The sequence below is a fragment of the Cetorhinus maximus genome, chromosome 10 (genome assembly GCF_964194155.1).
Source record: "Cetorhinus maximus chromosome 10, sCetMax3.hap1.1, whole genome shotgun sequence".
In the NCBI taxonomy this organism is placed as follows: domain Eukaryota; kingdom Metazoa; phylum Chordata; class Chondrichthyes; order Lamniformes; family Cetorhinidae; genus Cetorhinus; species Cetorhinus maximus.
This window is the reverse complement of record NC_135888.1, coordinates 126509226-126536603: the sequence shown is the minus strand read 5'-3', so window position 1 is coordinate 126536603 and position 27378 is coordinate 126509226. Positions and strand designations below refer to the sequence as shown.

At 44.0% G+C, this 27378-nt stretch overlaps 1 protein-coding gene across 3 annotated transcripts in view; it reads left to right on the top strand.

Annotated features, from left to right (window-relative positions):
* The window catches only part of rad50 (RAD50 homolog, double strand break repair protein), a 175668-nt gene that overhangs the window by 72658 nt on the left and 75632 nt on the right, over positions 1–27378 (top strand). For all 3 annotated transcript variants that reach the window (XM_078551113.1, XM_078551114.1, XM_078551115.1), the window contains exons 12-13: positions 1782–1939; positions 26524–26699. In XM_078551113.1, the coding sequence (XP_078407239.1) occupies positions 1782–1939; positions 26524–26699 (334 nt within the window). The remainder of the gene's footprint in view (positions 1–1781; positions 1940–26523; positions 26700–27378) is intronic.

The following is a 27378-nucleotide window of genomic DNA, read 5'->3' as shown; positions in this document are numbered from 1 at the left end:
TCACCGCAAAACTTCCTGATTAGCCTCATTACCACTGACGGCCTCAGGTTGACTTGTGAGCTGAGTGCAAGCAGCCAAGTATTATCCCGTGACCTGAAAGTGTCCATCAAAGGGACTGCAAAGGGTCATGCTTCTTCCCTGTTCATGGCTCCAATTCCTGTCTTCACCTCAGATCTGGCTGTCAATGAAGCAGGTTATTTTAATAGGTTACCCGAGATATCGGTCACTGATCGACAGAACTGATAGAACTCTCAAAAGGCGAGAAGTTAATTTACTTCGTCGACATTGCTTTTTTTTTCATCCCGCCAAACACTTGCTGTTTCTTAGCTTCAGCTCATTGAGACCTGCTTTGGTCAACTCATTTTCAGCCTTCAACCCGAGTCAGCTCCTTGTTACACAATATTTCCCAGTGGCCAAGCATTTACTCCACCCTAAGTTGACAGGTGTGGATGCTATTTTGAATTCAGCACCAGAGCCGAGTTATTTTTCCCTAGAATGATACCCAAGTCTGGGATGGATTCAGACAAAAGTAGTGACATTGATCAAAAAAAAGAGTTGGACAGAAAATTTTATTGAGAATTGAAGATTTGTTACTTGCATTGATGAAACTTGATGTTATGACCGATGTTGGTAAAGCGGAGTTATTTAAAAATCCCAGAGGGAAACTTTTAAACAATTGTCATAATCAATAAGTTTCAGTGTTATGTTTGAGATGCGACCCTAAACTCAGGAATCAGACCACTAGTTCTCGAGGTTTTACATTAAACTAAATGAAACATTTTATTAATTTACACAGGTTAAAATATTTACACATGGCTACAAATTACTGCCATCATAACTTTTAACAAATTCCCAAACTAATCTCCATTAAGGCAACAGCAACCCATAGACTTAACCAAAATACCAGGCAAAGCATTTTCACCTTACGGATTCAAAATGAGGTTCTTTCCATTGTAGAGCCAGTTGGAGTCTTACATTTTTGATCTTACATTGCCTCTGCCTGCACACCCGAAAACCACTGAAGTTATACCTACCAGCCCCATTGTATGTTAATTCTCATTGTATCACCAGTATCTTTGAACTTTACTTTTTAACAATGAAGCCCCATTCATTGGACCAATTTTATTAGTAATATAAACATATTTGCTTGGTAGCTGTCAGAAAGGTGTCAAGTTTTCACCCCCACCTCTCGAATGCTCTATTCAAGAAATGCAAATAGACTCTACCTCCTTGTTTACATCTCAAACTAGCACATATCAAAGCATCCAGACTAGCTGGCTTTAATCCAGTTAAGACATGCCCGCAGACTAAAACAAAAAGCTAAAAGCTACTGCGGATGCTGGAAATCCAAAACAAAAACAGAATTACCTGGAAAAACTCGGCAGGTCTGGCAGCATCGGTGGAGAAGAAAACAGTTGACGTTTCGAGTCCTCACGACCCTTCTGTCGTGAGGACTCGAAATGTCAACTGTTTTCTTCTCCACCGATGCTGCCAGACCTGCTGAGTTTTTCCAGGTAATTCTGTTTTTGTCCCGCAGACCAAACCTCTATTTTAAAAGAAAAATATTTTCCAAAATATGATATACATTAATAGCTTCGTGATACCTGACTCCAGATTTTTTGATTGCACCTTTTCTCCTTGTTTAGGAGGTGAACTGGTTTCTGAATCTCCAAAGCTGTGAGTCGTTAGCTATTCCCTCTGCTTTATGTTTGCACAAATCACCACCACTGACGCCTTATATTTTTCATAGCTAATCAGACCTTAAATCAACTCTTTGTTAGGCTGACAAAGAGGAACAGATCAGGAAGATCAAGTCAAGACACAATGAGGAACTGGTAGCACTGCTGGGGCATTTCCCAAACAAGAAACAACTGGAAGATTGGCTTCATACAAAAGTTGCAGAGATCAATCAGTCCAGGGATAAAGTATTCAAGATGAAGTAAGTACAGAACCTAAAACCTGCAGTTTAGATGGGGCAATCCTGTATGAAATAGTGTATTTTATATATAAACACAGTGTTTATAGCTGGCTGCAAGATGCTTAGGTGCAGTGTACTGGGCACATCCGTATATTTGCTTTGTCTGTGACTTTGATGGGATTGAGGTCTGACTCGATCTTTCATTGAAGTTGACTTCAATTTGACAGCTCTTCAGTGTCAGAACACCCTGGTTCTGACATTGGCAAAATGCTACCATCCAGTTAAGGCTTCTTCCAGAATAATTATTCAAACTTGCTTGCAACGAAAGGTGATTCTTTTAGGATCATATGGATGAGATGCTGGACCTTTATGTAAAGACATTAAATTTCATGCAAACTCTGGGGTATGGCTGGAGAAGGTTCCCCATATTCTCGTAGTAATTCGTTATCATTCTGACATAATCAGGCCCTTTCACAATGACATTCAAGCATCTTAAGTAATGGGACCAGTAACAAAGCGTTAAAAACCTCAACCAGTAGCAATATCAAATCTTTGCTTCATAAGAAAATTAGCAGCCTCCCAGTAGAAGACGGGGGAGGAAGGCTTCAGAATTTTTAGCACCTGACATCAAATTGTGCTCTAGGTAAGAGAGAGTAATCACCTGGAAACATTAATCCCATCTCTTCTTAATTTGCGTTTTCTTGATTTTCCCGGCTCAGCGCTTCTGTCGTGTATGTTGCGTTGTCACGAGTGGTTGTGTTCCTTCAACTGAAATACCACAGTTTCTACCCTTAAACAGTCAGGTGGGTTATTTGAACTCTTCCCAGGCTCTCCAATGAGCTTTACACTTTTTTTTAATTGTGAAATTGAAATTCTTAACCAATCTTGAAAACATCCCAATTTGCAGCCGCTGTCGAACTTAGTTTCATTGGTGACACATTCTTGACCTCTGACACTTTCAAATAAATTGAAACATTATTCTTTAATTGTACAGTATGATTCACCATGTTGTGATAAAAAGGGACTGATGCATGGCAGAATTGCCTGGATGTTGTGGTAAATGCCAAGGAAAATAAACAGGCAGGGAAGCATTGCCTAGGCTATTGTTACAACTGGGATGGGAGGAGGACGCAGGTGATCTAGCACCGCTACCCCACAGGTCGCACTATTAGTTTAAAACCTTGATTCACTCACCAAAATGGCCAATTGTTTACCTTCGTGACTGTTACCCAGAATAAAAGAAACTTTAACCAGGTTTCTTTCAATAAACAACAAACTTATTATTTTATTATAAAGCCAGTCTTGTCAAATAGAAAGGTAAAGCTTATTAACACACAGTATGCAATATGAAAGGATACCAATTATTCTTTCAAGATACCCTAAGCGTGCATGCCTCTCTCTCGCGCGCGCGCGCGCACGCACACGCTACACGCACCCCAAAAATAAAAGAAGAATTCTGCCAAAGGTTAAAAGTCAATGGTTCAAGGGAAAAGGAAAGATGATGGAGTCCTTGAAATGGTGTCCGGGTTATGCAGTTGCTGTCTCAGCGCTGATCTGCGAAACAATCAATGATTCTTGCACTACTTTTCAGGCGGACTTGAGGAACGCCTGCAGGTACTCAGCTCCAGCACGTAGAGCAACTTAAAAGCAGCTTATATTCACTTCCGGCTGTGGACTGGCCCTGGACTGCAAAAAGGCTGCTGTCTTCATTCACAAGCAGTTGGTCCTTCTTCTCAAAGCAAAACCAACTTTTAAACACAGTTCCAGGCATGTTTTATTTTTCCAAGAGCCATAAACTTCTGTGTGACGCCTTTTGTACACAGTCCACCAGGGTCAAGAGGTTTCCAGTTTCTTTACACCTGCTTAACTACCTTTTCTTGTAAATGGATGTCTCTTCCAAGAAAAACAGAGTCCTTGCCTTTAAGGAACAGTGTCTTTTAAAAAGCAAATTCTTCCAGAATGTTCTTAGTCCTTGAAGATGAACCATTTCCTGTGATTGAACACTATTATACTTGAAAGGACCCTGTGGACTGGTTACTCTCCCTCTCCCAAGGCCACAGCCTCTGCTAGAAGCTTGGACTGTGGAGGAAATATATATTCAGAGGTTCAGATCCAGTGATGTGAACTGTTCATTTGATAATTCAGAAAATCGCTCTGTCCTTACTTCCATTACACAGACAGCTGTAAATGTCAATATCCTGTACGATCTGTTCCATTGAGTAATTCCTGCATTAGTGCATCAGCAAAGTTCCAATGATAGTACTGTGCGAAATGGGGACAGGAGCACCTCTGGGTTGCCACCTGGAGGAATATGGTAGTATTGAAGTCCTTTGTAATAAAATAGACAAAATATAACCGTTGCAAAGATACTTCAGTTCTTCGTGAAAAACTAGAGAATCGTCTGTGGTATAGTGAGCCAGGTTACAATGTTTTGTAATCTTAAAGGTCTAAAGTCATGTAATATGTACTATTTTATTGGGGACACCAATTTACAGTGACTTAAGTAGATTTTTACCTTGTGACGTGGGATTTTGAGGATCATACTGTAGATTTTGGGAATATTTATGAGCTGCAGCGGTACTGCAGAGAGGGTGAAATGCTGGATTTGTTTGATGGATGGCTCCACGGGTTTGGTAGCACTGGGATGGTCAGTATGGTAGTCCACAGTCTGACAATGCTGTGGGAGAGGAGGAGGAGAACAAGAGTCTGGGAGCATTTAAAAATGTACCAGAGGTGTGTCAGCACTGGGTGCAGGCCGAGAATATCCCAGCACTGGGTGGGGTGGAGGAGTGAGGGGAAGGGCAGGTGTCCAGTCTTAATCTTCCCTTCCCTCAGATTCAGGAGTGGGAGGGATCTGGCAAGCCTGCAAGCCCTTGGTTTTAAGTAGTGGAAGGGATGTGGCTTGGGTTGCAGGCTGAAGATTGCATGGAGTGGAATTGAGTGCATCTCAGCACTGTGGCACCAGGAGAACGCTCCACAATGTCCTTTGCGGCTCTTGGCTACTTTTTAATTTGAAAACAAAACCTCTAATTAAAAAATAAAATTAGAAAGCACATCATTCTAGAAGATGCCGCTGAGTGGCCTGATTTTAGTAAGGTTCGAGCAGATGACCCTGCGGAGCACAACACCACTAACATTTAGAAGAGTAAGGTAAGACCTGGGAGGAGTCACTCAAAGGCACTTCTTTTTTATTTGTTCATGGGGTGTGGGCATCACTGGCTGGGCCAGCATTTATTTCCCATCCCTAACTGCCCTTGAGAAGGTGGTGGTGAGCCGCCTTCTTGAACCACTGCAGTCCATGCGGGGTAGGTACACCCACGGTGCAATTTGGGATTGAGTTCTAGGATTTTGATTCAGCGACCGTGAAGGAACGGCGGTATAGTTCCAAGCCAGGATGGTGCAAGACTTGGAGGGGAACTTACAGATGGTGGTGTTCCCATGCATCTGGTGCCCTTGCCTGAGCTGGTAGAGATTACAGGTTTGATTATATGTGCCAAGCAAGTGTGATGAAAGTACCATAACTTTAAGGTGTTATAGGATTTATTTGTTATACACAATGATTTTAATGTATTGCAGTAAATGATTACATGCACACAAGTTAGCAATAATGGTCAAATGTCAGTAATACTGAATCCTGATCTCTCTCATTCGTGTGATTTTTGAGTAAAGAGGAATGTGGATTTAAGAATGTTAGCTATGTCCTTTTAGCCTGTGAGTTAGGGGCATAATCTCAGTCAATTTACCTAAAATACATGGTCATTGATTTTACGTGTTCTGATTGAAGGAGCAGAAAAGTAGGTACAATGGGCCTAATTATAACCTAACTAGTCAGGTGAGAAGCCTAAAGCATTGTGAAGGAAGCTGGATTTTACACATTTATGTTAATAAAAAGGAAATCACGATGAAGGCGCTAAAAGCAATGTTGCACCCGATCCGGTTTGTTTTCCAATGGACAGGTTTGGTTAAAATCGCCACAGTAAAATGTAATTCTCCTCCCTCGCAAACACAATAGTTCTTTCTCTAACAAAGATTTTTTTTTTTCCTTATCCTTAACTAATTTTGCCTTTGTCTTTTTTTTTAATTGGGATGTATATTGCTGGCTACAAGATTTAGGTTTCCCAGTGTGAAAATCCAGCCACTGAAAACTCAAACTGAGATTAGATGCTCCTGATTGATCAAATGGTGCTTAGAAATTCTTCCATAGATAGATGCTGGATCGTTTTAAATCCTTTGAAGACTTGCTTTCCTTCTCTCAAACATGATGACAATTACTCAGTTTACACAGAGTCAGGTCTGTGACACATTTGTGTGGCTTTACATTAGTAGTTAATGATTTTCATGGAATCTTGTGATTAAACAGGAAAGAAACCCTTCATTTTAATTTTAAATGATTTACAAGCTGCAGTAGAGAATCTTCAACAAGTGGATCATGAGTGGAAGGCTATAAAGTTAAGGGTAGGGAAAGGTCAGCTGTTTCATCTAGCCTGCCCCACACCATGATGGCAGAAGGATCATGACTAGACACTTCTCCATTCCCATCCATAATTCCACCATTGGATACATCCAATAGCCACTGGCAGCCAGCTCATCACCTGGGGGAGGTGAAATAACTTAGGTGGCTGGGGAAGGTGGGGAAATACCCTGGAAAGTCCCCCTCTGACCCCCTCAGGCAACTGAAACCAGCCCAAGAGGTCGCATTGACCAGGTGTAATCTATGAAGATGCTAATCTTCTATATGATGTGATCTCTGTCTCATTCATAAGCTGCACCTGATGCTTTTTGAAGACATACAATGAGTCTGTATTCACCACATCAGCCGGCAATGTATTCCGGAGCTCGTTACTCTCTGCGAAAAGACAAACCACCAAACATCCAGTCTGTTTCTATTCTTGCACGGTTTAAACTCATGCCCCCCTGTTCCTCTCTAATCTGTTAACTTGGACTAGAAATACAGCTCTTCAATTATTTTATAGACCTCCATCAGGTTACCTTGGTCGTACGCTACTCCAAAGTAAATAGACCTAGGTCCTTGAGCCTAACTGAGAAGCTGGGGTTGTTCAATCTAAGAATCATTTCTGTAGCTCTCTCCTGGAATTTTTCCAAGGTCTTATTTCAGCCATAATGAAGCTTAACTAAAATCTAGGCACTTGGAGTGGAGAGTGAGAACTTGATGAAGAATCTCAGTCTGCATTGCAAGGGTTTCATAAACCCACCCAAATGAAGTCAACATGGATTAGCTAAAGGCAAATCATGCCTGACTAATATAATCGTGTTCTTTGAAGTAATGGAGTGGGATGATGAGGGTAGTACTGTCTCTTTGGACTTTCAAAAGGCTTTTAATACAGTGCCGCATAATGGGCATGTTTGCAAAGTTAAAGCTGTGGATTATAGGAACTGTGGCAACGTGAATACGAAATTGGTTAAGAGACGGAGAGCAGTGGTGAAAAATTGTTTTTCAGACTGGAGGGAAATATGCAGTGGTGTTAACCAGGGGTCAGTATTAGGTCCGCTGCTCTTTTTGATGTACAATGATGACCTGGAGTTGGGTATGCAGAGGGCAGGGGCATGATTTCGAAGTTTTGTAAACGATACAAAAATCGGAGATGTTGTATACAATAACGTAAATAAAAGAGACTTCAGGGGAATACAGCCTAGTGAAATGGGCAGACCCATGTCAGATGAAATGTAATGCCTAGATGTCTGAAGTTATACATTTTGGTTATATTACAACCACATGAGGGGGACGAAATGACTTCCCTATTTTCCCACTCCAGATCTGACCGTCACAGGATTTTCTGTGAATTTAGAGAGGATGTGCTTTGCCAATACTGTAGGAGTCCCACTATTTACGCTTTCAGATTGTAAAGAATTATTCAGACAGGCTTTCTGAATTTAAACAAAGAACAAGATAAGTTTATTGAAACTGTTTCCCCGATTAAAAATAAACCAGGTAAATCGCAACCACTACTCATACGTCGCACACATTCCCTGAACCCACCCCTCACACACTAGGCTAGGTTGCAGAATAATAAGATAGCTTAAGTTTTTTTTTTGCAGTTCATGAAGAAGATAAAACAAATGAGTATATGGTTAGCTGTTCTTTGGCTGTTCTCAGTGCAGCCATTCCTCGTTGCAGCCATATTGTTCAGTTGCCTTCCTGGGTGTAGTTGTATGGAGCAGATTTCCACGTTTTATTCCCAAAAGATCTCGGTTTGCAGTAGATTTCTGTTCTCAGGGTGGTTACTTTCCAAATCCAGGCAAAATACTTGAGAGAGAGAGACCAAATAGCTTCTGCAGCCTGTTTGAGTACAACATTCTGATCTCCCTCTGCTTGTTAACCAGACTCTTAAAGTGCCTAAACAAAAATAAAAATACCTGGAAAAACTGATCTGACAGCGTCTGTGGAGAGGAACACAGTTAACGTTTCGAGTCCGTGTGACTCTTCATACTTCTTCTGTTGAAGAGTCACACGGACTCGAAACGTTATCTGTGTTCCTCTCCGCAGACGCTGTCAGACCTGCTGAGTTTTTCCAGGTATTTTTATTTTTGTTTTGGATTTCCAGCAGTTTTTTTGCTTTTATCTTAAAGTACCTTGCTGGCTTGTATATTCCAGATAAATTCCATTAACCCATGCCTGCTGCAGTCATTGTTTTAGAATAGGTAATTGCGTTTTGACGCCCCATCTCCGGAACATTTTCAACGTTTCAGGATAGCGTAAAACCAGCAGGAGATGGGGTCTTTCACGCACCCCAGGAGGTTGAGTGTCTTTTTTTGTCACCATCCCATTCTGGGGAATGCAAGCTGTATATTGTAGCTGTCTGGGTTTCAGGTTTTTTTTAAAAAAAATCCAGGCAGAAGAGAAAAATTAGAAGTTGTATCTTTAAAAAAAAAACACACCCTTGTCACAGTGGGAAGAATGAGGAAAGGCAATATGAGCTAGTTGGTGCAGTTTTAAAGGGGGATGCAGGAATAGGGAGAGTTGGCGGTGTATTTACACAAGTATTTGAAGGTGGCAGACCAAGTTGAGAAAGCTTTTTTGAAAAAAAAATAATGTATGGGGACCCTTGGTTTCATTAAGCATGGAATAGAGCGCACAAACGAGGATGTTATGCTAAACCGTTACAAAACCTTGTTTGGCCTCAGCTGCAGCATTGCGTTCAATTCTGGGCATCACGCTTTTAGAAGGATGCCGAGGCCATAGAGAGGGTGCAGAAGAGATCGACTAGAATGGGACCGGGGTGAGGGAGTTCAGCTTTGTCAAGAGACTGGAGAAGCTGGGGTTGTTCTCTGTAGGTAGAGGTGTTCAAAATGGCGAAGGGTTTAGGTAACCGGCAAACCCCAATTTATGGTGATTGGCAGAAGAACCAGAGGCGAGTAAAGGGAAACATTGCTCTACACAGCAAGTGGTCGTGACCTCGAATGTGCTGCCTGAAAGAGGGGTGGGCATAGATTCAATAATAACTTCAAAGAAAAAGGATTGGATAAATGCTTGAAGAAAAATAAATCACAGGGCTATGGGGAATGAGCAGGGGGGAGGGGGATTAATTGGATAGCTGCACTAAAAAGAGCTGGGACATGCACAATGGGCTGAATGGCCTCCTATACGGCATCGTTCTATGATTCTAAGTTGCAGACTTTGTTTTATTAACAAGTTTAAAGGTGAAGGATTTTGAGAGGTGTGCAACTTTGAACCTACATGCTTCTGCGTGCAGGCTTCTGGAAAAGTTCAGTGAGTAACTATAAAATTTTTTTGGCGAGACGGTTATCAGCCTCTTGTGAAATTCAAAATAACACGTACGTTTCAGTAAATGGAGACTTTTCTTCGCATTTTAAGTTGGGGCGATTCCCTTCTGTTACCACTGAGCTGACAGATCTTCTACACGAGCTCTTGGGAACCATCTGAGTCTTATCAGGTGAGAAATGGAAAGGAGTGCAGTACATAATAATAGGGGTGCCAACCACAAAATGGCAGCAGAGTTCAAGAGCTCACTAGCTGCAAAGATTGCATGATAATTGCTGCTCTGTGCTTTACCCTGATGTGTGTTACAGGAATCGGACGGGGAGGGGGTTGGAAACAGCGATGACTGTATATCCAGTTATGGTATTTTTTTTTCTCTGATATTATCGAGCCTTATTAGAATGGCGTAATGAACTAATTTTGGTCAGCGTAAAGTGTAACTCTTTCCAGTTTATTTTCTACCGTAAGGAAGCCGGAGTTATTTTGGGGTATTTCCGTTTTGGATGAATCCATTTGCACGGAAATGTAAAATTTCGGCATGAGGGAAGGAAAAGGGACAACAAGTGCATAAAGGTGTGAACAGCAATTAAAGGCATTTTCACGTTGGATTGGTTGCTTTTTTAAAAAAAAAATACTTTCTTAAAATTACAGGTTATATCTACTACATATATATTTGCATTTCATGTCAAACATTCCCAAGGGGACTTAGATGGCTCCCATCCTCTCTGTGTATTATGGCAGGAGGGCCTTTGAATGTGGCCTTTCCTCATTGAGCCTTTGCAGCGGTTGCTACAAGCTTTAATACATGCCTCAGCACTGGATCTCGGGACTGATGCCTCAGCGCTGGATCTCGGGACTGATGCCTCAGCGCTGGATCTCGGGACTGATGCCTCGGCGCTGGATCTCGGGACTGATGCCTCGGCGCTGGATCTCGGGACTGATGCCTCGGCGCTGGATCTCGGGACTGATGCCTCGGCGCTGGATCTCGGGACTGATGCCTCGGCGCTGGATCTCGGGACTGATGCCTCGGCGCTGGATCTCGGGACTGATGCCTCGGCGCTGGATCTCGGGACTGATGCCTCGGCGCTGGATCTCGGGACTGATGCCTCGGCGCTGGATCTCGGGACTGATGCCTCGGCGCTGGATCTCGGGACTGATGCCTCGGCGCTGGATTTCGGGACTGATGCCTCGGCGCTGGATCTCGGGACTGATGCCTCGGCGCTGGATCTCGGGACTGATGCCTCGGCGCTGGATCTCGGGACTGATGCCTCGGCACTGGATCTCGGGACTGATGCCTCGGCACTGGATCTCGGGGCGTGCCAGTCCATAACACACAGTTGTGCACAGCTCTTTGCACTGGAAGACCAGCAAGTTTTGAGCAGACCAAAGAGTTGATGATCCTCCAGGAGTAGTTGATGTTTGTCTCCGAGTGCATCCCTGGGAACAGCTGCAGAGCACTGAGTCCAGCGTCAAGGAGCTCTACGGGATGAACCTTGATCAGAAGCACTGCATCTTGCATCATATTTGCAATACATATTCATATTGAATTGATTGCTGCCGTAGAAAGTGACGTTGACATCAGTTGATGCAAGCTTCTCTCCAATGAACCCATTCCTGGAACTGACCTTCATTGGTTGCATTGCCCATGTCTGTTCTGTACTGTTTCCTAATAACTAAAATGGTGCAGCATTTTATGCATGATGTTGCATTAAACTGGTGACATGCCATTGACAATGCTCTTTAGGTTGCAGTCAGGATGTCAGCCTTGACTCGGTGGTAGCATTCCCATCTCTGAGCCAGGGTTGTGAGTTTAACCCTCACTCTGGAGACTTGAGCACAAAATCTAAGCTGGCACTTTAGTGTACTGCTGAGGGAGTACTACACTGTAGGGAAAAACTGAAGGAAGTTCTTACCGCGCACACTCAGACAAGCTTGAGGAAGACTATTCTTACCAATGGAACATAATTAATCTGCTGGGCATGATGGGAGGTATTGGAAAAGCAGTATCACAGTTAATAAAGTGGACGGCGTGAGTCATCATTTGAACAAAATACTATATTGTGAGACTCATGTCATTTTCTACACAATTACTCAGTGGCCGAGGTGGCCCCAGAGGGAGATTTTTCAGTTTGTTGAGTCAGTCCGATGGACGGATGACCGTGGAGTGTTTTAGTCCCGGGAAAATTCGGAAGGTCAGTCAAAAGCTGTGGGGTGAGCAGGCTAGTTAATGCTTCTGACTTCGTCAGATCACCAGCCTGATTACATCCAAGATGTTAGCCTGCGAGAATAGTGGGTGGTCTGAGAGCACATGGAGGTTAAAGCAGTGGTGATGAAAGGGAGGGAGAGGGGGTGATCCAAGAGCATTGCGGGATAAAACAGTGGGGTAGAAAGAGAGCACTGCAAGAACAGTGGGAGGTCCAAGTGCGGAAAGAAAGCCGTAATAAAGCAATGGCAAAGAGCGAGAAAGCAGCGGGAGAGAGCACTGTGAGAACAGGGAGAGGTTGCGGAGAACAGCGGCAATAAAGTGGCGGCAGAGAGAGCGGGAGAACGCTGCAAGAACAGCGGGACGAGAGGGAGAGAGAACTGCAAGAACAAAGAATAAATGAATGAGAAAAAAATCCAGGTGTGACATCACAGGATGACAAGTAGATCATTGGTTGGTGAATATTATGGTTATTTTCCTTTAAACTTGGACAGTGGTTTAAACTAGGATGGGAAAACTATGAAGTACTATGTATTGTTGATGAAAGAAACATTTTGTCAAAGCTTTTGGTCTTGCACTTATCAGGACAATTTACAGAATACAACGTAAGGGAAAGCAACAAATTTATACTGTACGAGAAGGGTGTGCTGATTGGTTGGCAAGTGGATTCTAAGGTGTTGCCATGTAGAATGCACCAGTTGATGGTGACTGACATTTAACTGCCAAGCATTGTTTGAAATTTAAACCAGGTTGCTTGACTCTGAGAAATGATTGGTCCAAGGCATTGCCCTGAGGAATGAGTCAGCGAATGGCTGTCACTTATTTTGTTTAGTTGAAACAGGTACAATGTGTGTACTTGTTCTTCCTGTCTGCAAAGAACAGGGCCCTGTGTATTAATATAATGTAGCTTCCAGTACACACAAGTGCACCACACTGACAATCTTAAATTGGTTTTCAGTGTAATTCTTAGCACACTGAGGATTATTTAGCAAATGTTGTCCAATCGCGGAATCACATCTAATGTTGGACACTGTGTTTTGAATTTTGCGAGCACAGGCTAATTCGGTACAGTCTGTACCTTGTCCATTGTGAACAACGGAAATGACATGTTGTTTGATACGCTCCGCCATTCTCTGGGATGTACAGCCTACATAACTAGCATCACACTGGCACTGAAAATCATCTACCACATTACTCATTTGTGCGGTAGGCAGTACGTCTTTTTGGCTTGACGGCAGCATCCTGTTAGTGGCGAATACCACTCGTGCTACTACTGCACAGTACCCGTATAAAACGGCTAGCTTCACCTGTTGCTCAAGTTTTTGAGATACCTTGCCCTTCCAGGGTAGTCTGAGGTAGACTGGGCACTCTTCAGGGGCAAAAGTGACGGCCTTAGGCCCGTTCCTGAGTTTGCACGATATACAGCGCAAAATGATCTGATCAGGGTAGCCATTATCCTGCAGGATGCCTTTGATGCCCTATTTCAGCATCAAGCTTGCATGGCGAGCAAATGGCTCAGGCCCGATTTACGAAGTTGCCACTAAAACCAACCTTATAACGCATGGAACTATAAGAACCCCAACGCGTATATTGACCAGTGAAGGTAGGCTTGCGGTAGACCATGGTAGAGAACCCCCTGGCAGATTCAATAGTAAGGGGAACAGACAGGCATTTCTGTGGACACAGATGTGAACCCAGGATGGTATGATGTCTTTTTGGTGCCAGAGTCAAGGATGTCACTGAACGGCTGCAGAGCACCCTGAGGGGAGTGGGTAAACAATCAATGGTCATGACCCATATTAGTACCAACGACCTACATTGAAAAGGGATGAGGTATTGCAGGCAGATTTTAGGGATGTGGAAGGAAGCTAACAAGCAGGTTCCCAAAGATAGCAATCTCCGGATTACTCCTGGTGCCATGAGCTCGTGAGTATAGAAGTAGGATAGAGCAGATAAATGCATGGTTGGAGAGATGGTGCAGGAAGGAGAGCTTTAGATCCCTGAAACATTGATGCACGTTTTGGGGGAGATGGGATCTTTACAGGGTGGACAGGTTGCACCTGAACAGAGCTAAGACTGATGGCCTTGATGGGCAGTTTGCTAGTGCTATTGAGGAGGGTTTAAACTTGGCGGGGCAATGAGAACCAGGACGTAACATTGGAGAGGAAAAACAAGGTGCACAAAGAATTGAGAGACTGCTAGATTGCACTAGAGTAAGAAATAGTAAGGCATTAGGTGCGGTCAGTGTAAGAGGAAATGCAATCGGCCTAAATTCAGTTTACTGCGCATGTATGTGAATGCAGAGAGTGTGGTAAATATAGTTGGTGAGCTTCAGATAGTTACATGGAAATATGATGTCGTTGTGATAAAGGAGACCTGACTCAAAGGAGAACAAGACTGATACTAAATTTTCCTGGAAGCCGAATGTTCAGGAAAGATAAGGAAGGAAAGAAAGGAGGAGGAGGGGTGGTGGTTTCAGTTAAAGGAGGTTACTGGACTGCTGGAGAGAGAGGATGCTGGAGAGAGTGGAGAGAGAGGATGCTGGAGAGAGAGGATGCCCTAGAGGCGTCAAGGACAAAATCTGTTTGAATAGAGTTAAGATACAATAGAGCTACCATTCTACTGCTAGGTGTAATCCATTGGCCACCAGCTAGTGGGAATAATATAAGAAAACAAGTTTGCAAGTAAATAAGAGAGATGCAAGAACTATAGAATGTTATAATGGGGGACTTTAATTACCCTAATATAGACTGCAATAGTAATAGTGCAGAGGACAAAAAGGGAGCTGAGTTTATTCAGGACCGTCGTCACTGCCTGTCCCTCAATTTGAGGGTGATGTCGACATAAGGTTGTGAGTTTCTGCTAAGGGTCTTCATGAGACTGAACAGGCTGATTCTCGACTCGTGTCCCACGTGCCCAGAGATCCACAATGTCCCACGAGGCAGTGGGATCTGGAGTGTAGGATTTGTTTCCTCCTTTTTCCTTCTCTGCTGCCACTCTGCCTCATCACTAAGGCATTGTGACCCAAAGCTTGATGCAGCTCAATGGACAAGTCGCATTTTGATCAATTGATAGCGAACTCCTCCCATTCATTAATGCCAATGCTGCCGCACTTCAGGGAGAACCTTCATCGTATCTTTGAAGCATTTTCGTTGTCCTCTCCTGGAACGCTGGCCATTTGAGAATTGAGAAAACAGGACCTGGCGGGGGAAGACACATCTCGGCTATCCTGACCGTGCCTCGTCCATTGAAGCTGATTTTGCAAGGGTTTTGCTTGAATGTTTTGGAGCCGGCTTCAAGAAGGACACTAGCAATGAAGCTGGAATTTCTTTAGTGCTCTTGTGTGTCACTGATACAAGAAGGGAGATGAATCATGCTGTGGAAACTATCAAGGTGTCTCCTTTTTGTCCATTGGGAAAATCCTGACACGCATTCTCCTTAGGACAATTCTCCTAAATTGTCTACTTGCTGTGGCTGAGGAATTCCTTCCGGAGACAGTGTGAGACCTTTTAGAGGAACCTCCGACATGCTCTTTGTTGCCAGACAAATCCTAGGCAAATGCCAAGAACAACAACAGGAACACTTCATTACATTCATCGACCTGACCAAAGCAATTTCACTCAGGAAATCGCAAGCTTCTCTGGATTTGGGTGCACAAGAAACATCTCCACAATCCTGCCATTACTTCACGACAATAGGACTGCAACTTGAGTGGGAGATCTGAAACAGACACCTTCAAACTCCAGGCCGGGGTCAAGCGCAGCTGTGTGATATCCCCCATACTATTTATAATCTGCCTGACGTTGGTTATTCAGGATAATTTTCTGGAATAGAATGTTTCCAGTCCAACAAGGAAGGAGACATCACTGGATCTGATTCTGGGGAATAAGGTGTGACAAGTGGTCAAGTGTCATAAGGCAACAGTGATCATTGTATCATTAGGCTTGGGTTGGCTATGGTGTTACGATCCCCACTGGGAAACCGTAAACCAAAATAACCATATTTACCAAATGAGCCCCCAAAGAAGGAATTGCCAACAAGATTTTGTCTTTTGTAACGTCTACTGCAACACAATCAGAATCAATGTAAATTTATCATGAATTAACAGATGAATGATACTTGAAATAAAAATGTAAATTTCACTTTAAATAATCGATACAATAAGGATACGTCTTACAGGACAAGGACCCGCACCCCTCCCCGTTAAACTGTGGCCATATGTAGCTGCACATCCACAACATGCTGTTCTTTATTCATGCAGAGTAGGTCAGGAGTCATATCTGACAAAAGCTTTCACCTTTTGAATTTCACAGGTACAATTATCAGCAAGGCACGCTTCTGTGAATCCTCTCTTCCTTGGGTCACGACAGTCCTGATGGTGTAGCTTACCAGAGTTCCTTTTCAACCGACCAGCCAATGATGCCCCGGTTCATGGTTTGGCCTCTTTCAGGAAAAGCTAGGGTCTCTGCTATTCACACTGCTTTCCATGTTTTTGACCTTTTTAGCCAGCTTGCACAGTGCCTACAAGAGTTCCTGTCCCCTCTTCTGCCAAACAGAAAAACTGACCTCTTCCTGAAAGCGATTTGCTTATTCTTCTCAAGAACTCTGTGTTGTTCTGTCTGTCTCTCCCTGCTTTCTCTTTGTGTCTATGTGTGTGTGCTGAGTGCCTTCACTCACCAGCTTTCCTGCTTGGAGTTCTTTATGTCTGCCAGCTACATGGCTTTTGGCTTTAACTTCCTTCCTGTTGGTACTGCTTCCAGGCAAAAATATAACTGAACAATGGACTGCTTTTAAAGGAGCAGCTGAGGTACATTTCCATCTGGTTGTTGGGTAAGGAACAAAGCTAGAACTCCTTGGACGATGAAAGAGACAGTGAGATGAAGCAGAAAAAAGGTGCCTGTGTCAGATGTCAGGCCGTTAATATAATTGCAAATCAGGCTCAATATAGAAGGTTCAGAGGGGAATTGAAAAATCAAATAAGAGAAGCAAAGAGAGGGTATGAGAAGAGACTGACAGCTAACGAAGAGAATCCAAAAGTTTCCTGTCGGCATATAAATAGTAAAACGGCGCTAACAGAAGAAGTGGGACCAATTAGGGAGCAAGCAGGGGATTTAAGCTTGGAGGCAGCAATATAGCTGAGGTACTAAATGAATGCTTGGCATCTGCCTTTACCAAGAGAGAAGATATTGCCAAAGACACAGTAAAAGCGGAGGTAGTTGAGACACTGGACACACTAAAAATTAACAAAGAGAAGGCATTAGAAAGGCTGGCTGTACTTAAAAATTGATAAGTCATTCGGCTGAATCAGATGCATCAGGGACACTGAGGGAATTGAGGATGGAAATTGTGGAGGCACTGGCCATAATCTTCCAGTTCTCCTTAGATACAGGGATGGTGCCAGAGGACTGGAGAGTTGCAAATGTTTACACCCAATTCAAAAAAACAAAGTGGCGAAGGATAAACCCAGCAGCTAAAGGCCAGTCAGTTTTACCTCGATGGTGGGGAAGCTTTGAGAAGTGATAACCCAGGACAAAATTTAACAGTAATTTGGACAAATGTGCACTAATCAACGAAAGCCAGCACAGATTTGTTCAGGTGAAATCATGTTTACCTAACGTGAGCTTTTTGATGAGTTAACAGGAATGGGTGATCTGGTGTACATGGACTTCCGAAAAGCATTTGATAAAATGCCACACAACAGATTTGTCAGCAAAGTTGAAGCCCGTGGGTATGAAATTGGTTGAGTGACAGTAAACATAGGGTGGCGGTGAATGGTTGTCTTTCAGACTGGTGGAAGGTATGTAGTCGGATTCCCCAGGGATGGGAGCACTGCTTCTCATAATCTACGTAAATAACCTAGACATGGCACAATTTCGGTATTGACAGATGACATACAGGTATTGTGAAGTGTGAGGTGACTAGTGATAGACTTCAAGAGGACATAGACAGGCTAGTGGAATGGGCAGACACACGGCAGATGAAATTCAGTACAAAGAAGTGTGAAGTTTTTAAAAAGGCTCCAATCCCTAATGGCGGTGCAGGATCTGACAGACCTGGAGGTACATGTGTACAAATCATTGAAGGTGGCAAGATAGGTTGAGACAGGCATATGGCATATGGGATTATAAATACAGGCACAGAGCACAAAAGCAGAGGAAGCTGTTCTGAACCTTCATAAAACACTGGCTCGGCCTCAACTGCAATATTGTGATCAGTCCTGGACACCACATTTTAGGAAGGGTATGAAGTCTTGAGAGAGGGTGCAAAAAAGGAATTCTAAGAATGATCCCAGGAATGAGGGACTTCGGTTATGTAGGTAAATTGGAAAAGCTGGGGATCTCCTTGGGAGAAGATTGAGAGGAGATTTGATAGAGGTGCTCAAAATCATGGGAGGCCCGGACAGAGGAGATTGGGAGGAACTGTTCCCATTGCCGGAAAGGTCAAGAAGCGGAGCACACCGATTCAAGGTGAATGGCAAAAAGAAGTGGCAGCGGCATGAGGGAAATTTCTTTTGCGCAGCAAGCGATCAGAATGTGGAATGCACTGCCCAAGAGTGCGATGGACACATTCAGTGTGGAATACACTGCCTGAGAGTGCGATGGAGACAAATTCAATGTGGAATACACTGCCTGAGAGTGTGTTGGAGACAGATTCAGTGTGGAATACACTGCCTGAGAGTGCGATGGAGATAAATTCAGTGTGGAATACACTGCCTGAGAGTGTGTTGGAGACAGATTCAGTGTGGAATACACTGCCTGAGAGTGCGATGGAGATAAATTCAGTGTGGAATACACTGCCTGAGAGTGCGATGGAGGCAGCTTCAGTGTGGAATACACTGCCTGAGAGTGCGATGGAGGCAGATTCAGTGTGGAATACACTGCCTGAGAGTGTGTTGGAGACAGATTCAGTGTGGAATACACTGCCTGAGAGTGCGATGGAGACAGATTCAGTGTGGAATACACTGCCTGAGAGTGTGTTGGAGACAGATTCAGTGTGGAATACACTGCCTGAGAGTGAGTTGGAGACAGATTCAGTGTGGAATACACTGCCTGAGAGTGCGATGGAGGCAGATTCAGTGTGGAATACACTGCCTGAGAGTGCGATAGAGACAGATTCAGTGTGGAATACACTGCCTGAGAGTGCGATGGAGGCAGCTTCAGTGTGAATACACTGCCTGCTGCCTGAGAGTGTGTTGGAGACAGATTCAGTGTGAATACACTGCCTGCTGCCTGAGAGTGTGTTGGAGACAGATTCAATGTGAATACACTCCCTGAGTGTGTGTTGGAGACAGATTCAGTGTGAATACACTGCCTGCTGCCTGAGAGTGTGTTGGAGACAGATTCAGTGTGAATACACTGCCTGCTGCCTGAGAGTGTGTTGGAGACAGATTCAGTGTGAATACACTGCCTGAGTGTGTGTTGGAGACAGATTCAGTGTGAATACACTGCCTGAGAGTGTGTTGGAGACAGATTCAGTGTGGAATGCACTGCCTGAGAGTGCGATGGAGACAGATTCAGTGTGAATACACTGCCTGAGAGTGCGATGGAGACAGATTCAGTGTGGAATACACTGCCTGAGAGTGTGTTGGAGGCAGATTCAGTGTGGAATACACTGCCTGAGAGTGTGTTGGAGACAGATTCAGTGTGGAATGCACTGCCTGAGAGTGTGTTGGAGACAGATTCAGTGTGGAATACACTGCCTGAGAGTGTGTTGGAGACAGATTCAGTGTGGAATACACTGCCTGAGAGTGTGTTGGAGACAGATTCAGTGTGGAATACACTGCCTGAGAGTGTGTTGGAGACAGATCCAGTGTGAATACACTGCCTGAGAGTGTGTTGGAGACAGATTCAGTGTGGAATGCACTGCCTGAGAGTGTGATGGAGACAGATTCAGTGTGAATACACTGCCTGAGAGTGTGTTGGAAACAGATTCAGTGTGGAATACACTGCCTGAGAGTGCGATAGAGGCAGATTCAGTGTGAATACACTGCCTGCTGCCTGAGAGTGCGATGGAGACAGATTCAGTGTGGAATACACTGCCTGAGAGTGTGTTGGAGACAGATTCAGTGTGGAATACACTGCCTGAGAGTGTGTTGGAGACAGATTCAGTGTGAATACACTGCCTGCTGCCTGAGAGTGTGTTGGAGACAGATTCAGTGTGGAATACACTGCCTGAGAGTGAGTTGGAGACAGATTCAGTGTGAATACACTGCCTGAGAGTGTGTTGGAGACAGATTCAGTGTGGAATACACTGCCTGAGAGTGCGATGGAGACAGATTCAGTGTGGAATACACTGCCTGAGAGTGTGTTGGAGACAGATTCAGTGTGGAATACACTGCCTGAGAGTGTGTTGGAGACAGATTCAGTGTGAATACACTGCCTGAGAGTGCGATAGAGGCAGATTCAGTGTGGAATACACTGCCCGAGAGTGTGTTGGAGACAGATTCAGTGTGAATACACTGCCTGAGAGTGTGTTGGAGACAGATTCAGTGTGGAATGCACTGCCTGAGAGTGCGATGGAGACAGATTCAGTGTGGAATACACTGCCTGAGAGTGTGTTGGAGACAGATTCAGTGTGGAATGCACTGCCTGAGAGTGTGTTGGAGACAGATTCAGTGTGGAATACACTGCCTGAGAGTGCGTTGGAGACAGATTCAGTGTGGAATACACTGCCTGAGAGTGTGTTGGAGACAGATTCAGTGTGGAATACACTGCCTGAGAGTGTGTTGGAGACAGATTCAGTGTGGAATACACTGCCTGAGAGTGTGTTGGAGACAGATTCAGTGTGGAATACACTGCCTGAGAGTGCGATAGAGGCAGATTCAGTGTGAATACACTGCCTGAGAGTGCGATAGAGGCAGCTTCAGTGTGAATACACTGCCTGCTGCCTGAGAGTGTGTTGGAGACAGATTCAGTGTGGAATACACTGCCTGAGAGTGCGATAGAGGCAGATTCAGTGTGAATACACTGCCTGCTGCCTGAGAGTGTGTTGGAGACAGATTCAGTGTGGAATACACTGCCTGAGAGTGAGTTGGAGACAGATTCAGTGAGAATACACTGCCTGAGAGTGTGTTGGAGACAGATTCAGTGTGGAATACACTGCCTGAGAGTGCGATAGAGGCAGATTCAGTGTGGAATACACTGCCTGAGAGTGTGTTGGAGACAGATTCAGTGTGGAATACACTGCCTGAGAGTGTGTTGGAGACAGATTCAGTGTGGAATACACTGCCTGAGAGTGTGTTGGAGACAGATTCAGTGTGGAATACACTGCCTGAGAGTGTGTTGGAGACAGATTCAGTGTGGAATACACTGCCTGAGAGTGCGATGGAGACAGATTCAGTGTGGAATACACTGCCTGAGAGTGTGTTGGAGACAGATTCAGTGTGGAATGCACTGCCTGAGAGTGCGTTGGAGACAGATTCAGTGTGGAATACACTGCCTGAGAGTGCGATGGAGACAGATTCAGTGTGGAATACACTGCCTGAGAGTGCGATGGGGCAGATTCCGTGTGGAATACACTGCCTGCAAGTGCGATGGAGGCAGATTCAGTGTGGAATACACTGCCTGAGAGTGTGTTGGAGACAGATTCAGTGTGGAATGCACTGCCTGAGAGTGTGATGGAGGCAGATTCAGTGTGGAATACACTGCCTGAGAGTGTGTTGGAGACAGATTCAGTGTGGAATTCACTGCCTGAGAGTGTGTTGGAGACAGATTCAGTGTGGAATACACTGCCTGAGAGTGTGTTGGAGACAGATTCAGTGTGGAATACACTGCCTGAGAGTGTGTTGGAGACAGATTCAGTGTGGAATACACTGCCTGAGAGTGCGATGGAGGCAGATTCAGTGTGGAATACACTGCCTGAGAGTGTGTTGGAGTCAGATTCAGTGTGGAATACACTGCCTGAGAGTGTGTTGGAGACAGATTCAGTGTGGAATACACTGCCTGAGAGTGTGTTGGAGACAGATTCAGTGTGGAATACACTGCCTGAGAGTGTGTTGGAGACAGACTCAATTGCTTTCAAAAGGGAATTGGATAATTGTCTGAAGAGAAAAAGTACTTGCAGGGTGACAGGGAAACAGGATAGGGGAGTGGGAATAGGTGAGTTGCAATGTGAGTTGCACAGGCATGCTGGGCTGAATGGCCTCTTTCTGTAATGTCACAATTCTATAATGCTATGATCTGCTCTGTTCCACAGATGCTGACTGACTTGCTGTACTTTTGTTCCGGATTTCTGGAATTTGTACTTTTCCTTTCTTTTTGTACAGTCTCAGCATTCAGTGAACAAACATACCGAGGAAAAATGTTTCCTGCCTAAAGGATTTGAGCTGTAGTGCCATTAAAGTGAACCATACACTACTCTCGTTTGCAGCAGCATGTACCTTCCTGCTAAAGCTGTATCTGCAACATATCGCCCTGCCAGCTAATGACAGCAGCTAGCTTGGGATCTTGCTGTGCACAAATTGCTTGCCAGGTTTCCTACGTTACAACAGTGACTACGCTTCCAAAGGAAATGACTTCATTAATGACAAAGAGCTTTGGGACATGCTGAAGTTGTGAAAGGTCCCACCTAATGCAAGTTCTTTTTGCTTGTTCATCAGAGGCAATACAAATGGGAAATCTCCTATTTAAACCCTTGTGCGTCCCACACAGAAAAACAATTAGTTCCATGTTTTCAAGTAATTAAATCACTGACAGGAACAAAAGTTGTACTGCTCAGGTAATACATCTATCCCTTGGTGCAGTTGAAGTCACATAGCATTAACTTTCCACGTTCTGTGAAATTAGATATTTCTAGAGCAGATTGGAAATCAGAAATCTCCATTTTTCATTCATGGGACGTGGGCTTCACTGGCCAGGCCAGCATTTATTGCCCGTCCCTAATTGCCCTTGAGAAGGTGGTGGTGAGCTGCCTTCTTGAACCGCTGCAGTCCATGCGTAGTACACTCACAGCGCTTTTAGGTAGGGAGTTCCAGGATGTTGACCCAGTGACAGTGAAGGAATGACAATATAGTTCCAAGTCAGGATGGTGTGTAACTTTGAGGGGAACTTGTAGGTGGTGGTGTTCCCATGTGTCTGCCCTTGTCTTTCTAGCTGGTAGAGGTCGCAGGTTTGAAAGGTGCTGGCAAAGGAGCCTTGGTGAGTTACTGCAGTGCATCTTGTAGATGGTACACACTGCTGCCACTGTGCGTCAGTGGTGGAGGAGTGAATGTTTATTGTAGGATGCCAATCAACCTTTGTCCTAGAAGGAGTCGAGCTTCTTGAGTGATGTTGGAGCTGCACTCCTCCAGGCAAAGCGGGGAGTATTCCATCACACTCCTGACTTGTGCCTTGTAGATGGTAGACAGGCTTTTGGTGAGATACTTGCCGCAGGATTCCAAGTCTCTGACCTGCTCTTGTAGCCACCATACTTATATTGCTAGTCCAGTTCAGTTTCTGGTCAATGGATATTGTAAATTTTTGCAAAAGTCTGAGGTGTGCTTTACCTAAAGTGAACACCAAAAATGAAGTACTCTGCAGCTCGGTCTCTGGGATATATGACCAGGAACTGCACTGTTGAAACATTGAGTTATCTGCTTGCCGCACCATGGTTGTTGGTACGTGCATGCGTTCTCTGGAAAATCTTTGCTGGTGTGTCGTAGACTTTCCAGATCGCCTCCACTTTGCATAATCACCAGGGTCAGTTTCAGAAGACTTCTGCCCACATGGCATAGTGCCTATATCTGTCATAGATGATATAGCTGAATGTCCTGCCACCCTCTGTGCAGGAACAAAGAGGGCCAGCTGGTGGCAGTGTTGAGCAATATGCAACATGAGGTTCTCACTGGTTCTACCTGCTGGCATCTGGGGTTCCCTGCGTTATGAGATTAAATAGGAAGTTCAAGTGACAAACCCTCTGTAATGTTTTATACAGGTGTGTCTATTGGGAGAGAATGTATTTGTGTTCTCTACCATTCTGTGAAACCTGCCCAATGGAATTTCTAGGTTATTAATTCATAGATGTTTCAATAACAGGGACTGGGTGGTTTACTGGAATAAACAACACTTGTTAAAGCTGGGTTCAAATCCCCCTTCCCAGACTAATGGGGTGAACATCTTTGCTGATTATGAGGGTTTTATGCAAAAATAGTTTGTTTCGCCTCAATCTAGTTCCGAGTAGGCATGAACCTGTGGCGCAAAACCATCGGCACACATTGACAATGTCACTTTAGGCAGACATCGTGTTGGCTATTGTGGGAAACGGGAAAGATGAAATTCCTCTATCTTTGCTGCCACTTCACACTTAATATCATGGTGTTTAATCTTAATAAGTCGCCCATGTACTGTTTTATCCAAGCTTTTAAAAGGCTAAAAAAATCAAACCCACAGCTTCTCTCTGTCTACATGTTCAGTATTTGCTTGAAGAGCGGTCACATTAACCACATGTGAACTCTACTCCGATAAACCCATATTGATGAGCCTTGATTCGTGTCATTTTGTCATGCAACTTCCTCCTTATTTCATCACGGTGCCTCCTGCAAATCGCTGAAATTGTCGACAAATCTTAGAATGATCAAAGTTTACTCTACAGAGAGAGACCAGTGATATTCAGTATTCAAGAACATTCTCCCAATATACGCAGACAGACTCTCCAAACATTATCAATTAAAATAGTTTTTCTCTGTTTGGCAACAATTGCGTCTTTAATCAATAAAGCCTCCACCATACCTCTCTCTCGGATTTTTATAGACAGGAATATTTTGCGTGGATTCTCGCCCTGAGAAACTAAGCTTCTGCCACACTTACCTTATGTCTCTTTAATGTCTGTAGTTTCCCAACTTTATTTCTAATGGTCTAACAATTCATTATCCTCTGAATGCCTTGTCAATTTTTTTTTTAAATTCTTTGCTCTCCTACTGCTTAATAACTCTCTCGTCTGCTCTGGTGTTTGTGTCTATACACAGCAGCCCCTTTCCTGAGCTTACTAGTTTAAATTGTTTTGCCCTTTCATTTTCTTTACTCTTTGCCCCTTACACACACACTCCAACATTTGCCTGAGACTTCAACCTTTAAATACCCCCAACTGCTGTTCTTACCTCCTGCAAGGATATTGGTGCTTTACAGATTAGCTCGGTTGAAGTCCATTCTGCCTTTAGAGCTTCTTGCTACCCCAGAGCTCATCCCAATGCTCCAGGAATCTGAAACCCTTCTTTCAACCCCATCAATCAAGCCTCACATTATTGTGTCTAATCTTCCCCCAACTGGCCTTAAATGGGGAGCAATCCTGAAATTATTGCTCTAAATGATTAGGTCCTGCAACTTTATTCTAATGCCTAACTCGTCCAAATTTCAGCTTGATTGTTTCCAATGCAAGTGATTCCCACATGAATTAGGACTTGAGACAGTTCACTCTGCTTGTGCCTGCTCTGTTATACTTCTTACCTGCCCACTAGGAGATAACAGGGTCATTTAGGACTCCTATCGTAGAAAAGATTTGTCTATCCCTTGCTTTTTTTTCTCCTTTCATTTTTTTTGCTTGGACCATGGTGCCTTTGGGATTCACCTGATATATCTCTGTTGTGGTCCGTGTCATAGGTAACCAGCGTTGTCATAGGTAACCAGCATTGTCATAGGTAACCAGCGTTGACATAGGTAACCAGCGTTGTCACAGGTAACCAGCGTTGTGTATCTATTACATCGCTTCAGACGTTCCCACACACCACTATTTTCGGCTGCTGTGCATAATAAATGGATTCAGAAATTTGGTTTCAAGCCAACCACACTACAGTGGAAAACCTTCTACTGCCTTCTCCCTTTGCTTTGCTCTTGCAATTAAATTCACTCCTAACAAGAGTAGCACAAATAGGCAATTCAATCACTTTTAAATTGTCAGTGAAAAATCACACTGCACCATTTGAAATATTATACCCAAATAATAAGTAGCTGCTAATCAAAACAGACCAGTCAGTACTTGTTTAAAAAAAATAACTACTTATTTAACAACCAATGGAAAAAAGATAGTTTATTGCTTGGGATTACATAGGATACACAGCACAGGAGGAGGCCATTCAGCCCAACTAGTCCATGCCAGTGTTTATGCTGCACTCAAGTCTCCTTCCATCTTTCCTCAACTAAATCTACCAATCTCCCTTCCGTCTCCCTGAAATGCTTGTCTGGTTTCTCCTTAAATGCGTCTATGCTGTTCATTCCCTGTGGTAGCGAGTTTCAAATCCTTACCACTCTTTGGGGAAGGAAGTTTCTTCTGAACCGCCTTATTGGATTTCTTCTTGACCATCTTATATTGATGGTCTCTAATTATGCTTTTCCCGTCCAGAGGAAACATTCTCTCTCCATCCACTCTGTCAAAACGTTTCATAATTTTAAAGACCTCTATTAGGTCACCCCTCAGCCGCCTCAGAAGAGGCTCAGCTGTTGATCCTTTCCTGATATGTATACCCACCTGTTTCCGCTATCACCCCTTTTAAATCTTATTTACCCATTCACTCTATTTCAGGCCGAGTACCCTTGACAGAATTGGCAAACTTCTCACCCCGAAGGCCTCTTAGTACTTGATTCATAGCCAGGATTCCCAATTTAAATGGAGGAAAGAGATGAAGGTTGAGACCACTGTGCTACTACATAAATTCCTGTTAGATTTTACATTAATTATTTTTTCTGAAATTTTTAGTAAGGAGTTGGCTTCAGCAGACCAGAACAAAAATCACACAACTGATGGACTGAGAAGAAAAGAACGGCAACTCTCTGACTCTGAGGAAAAGCTCTTTGATGTGTGTGGAGGCCAGGATTTTGAGAGTGACCTGTATAAACTTCAGGATGACATCGAAAAGACCTCAAAGCAAAGAGGTGAGGATAGGAACTGATTCCTTGTCACCCGTGACTTTGTTGAGCGTGACTCTCTATTGACTTCCTGCATCGGACTGAAATTTGGTGACTGGATGGTGAAACCATGCCTCTTATTAATACCTGCCCATTTTTTCATAGTTTCCACCATCTTTTTGGCTCAGACCACCACAAGGGTCACATGGCCTTTCTCACCAAGCTTCCCCTTTGCTTCTCTCCCTCCTTGGCTGGCATCTTCTTCTCCATCAAGCACTGAGCCCTGTTCCATGTCTCTCCCCTTTGCTTCAAAATATTTACTAACTACCAATCTCCTTACCCATATCTTAGCCCAAGGTTCTTGCTAAGATAGCTATCCTTTCCTCCCTCAGCCTCTACAGTGAATGACTCTCCTGACCATAACAGTGGCCACCCCCTGACTTCACCATCTCTCTTACTCTCTTTACTCCCGTGGTTCCAATCTCTGACTGTGTCTTCTCCAGCTACCTCCTCCAATTTTTCATCACCCACCTATTCTGATCCCTCTACACTTTACCTCCCTCTGCATTTGCCTCGGGTTTAAAAATGCTTGCTCAGTCAACTTCAAGCTGTTTAGGCTTTATTAACTGCAATTCCTCTGCAACTATTACTTTTTTTTCAACTTCCCATTGCCACCGCCTTAGCCCTTATTCTCAGTAGAACCTTT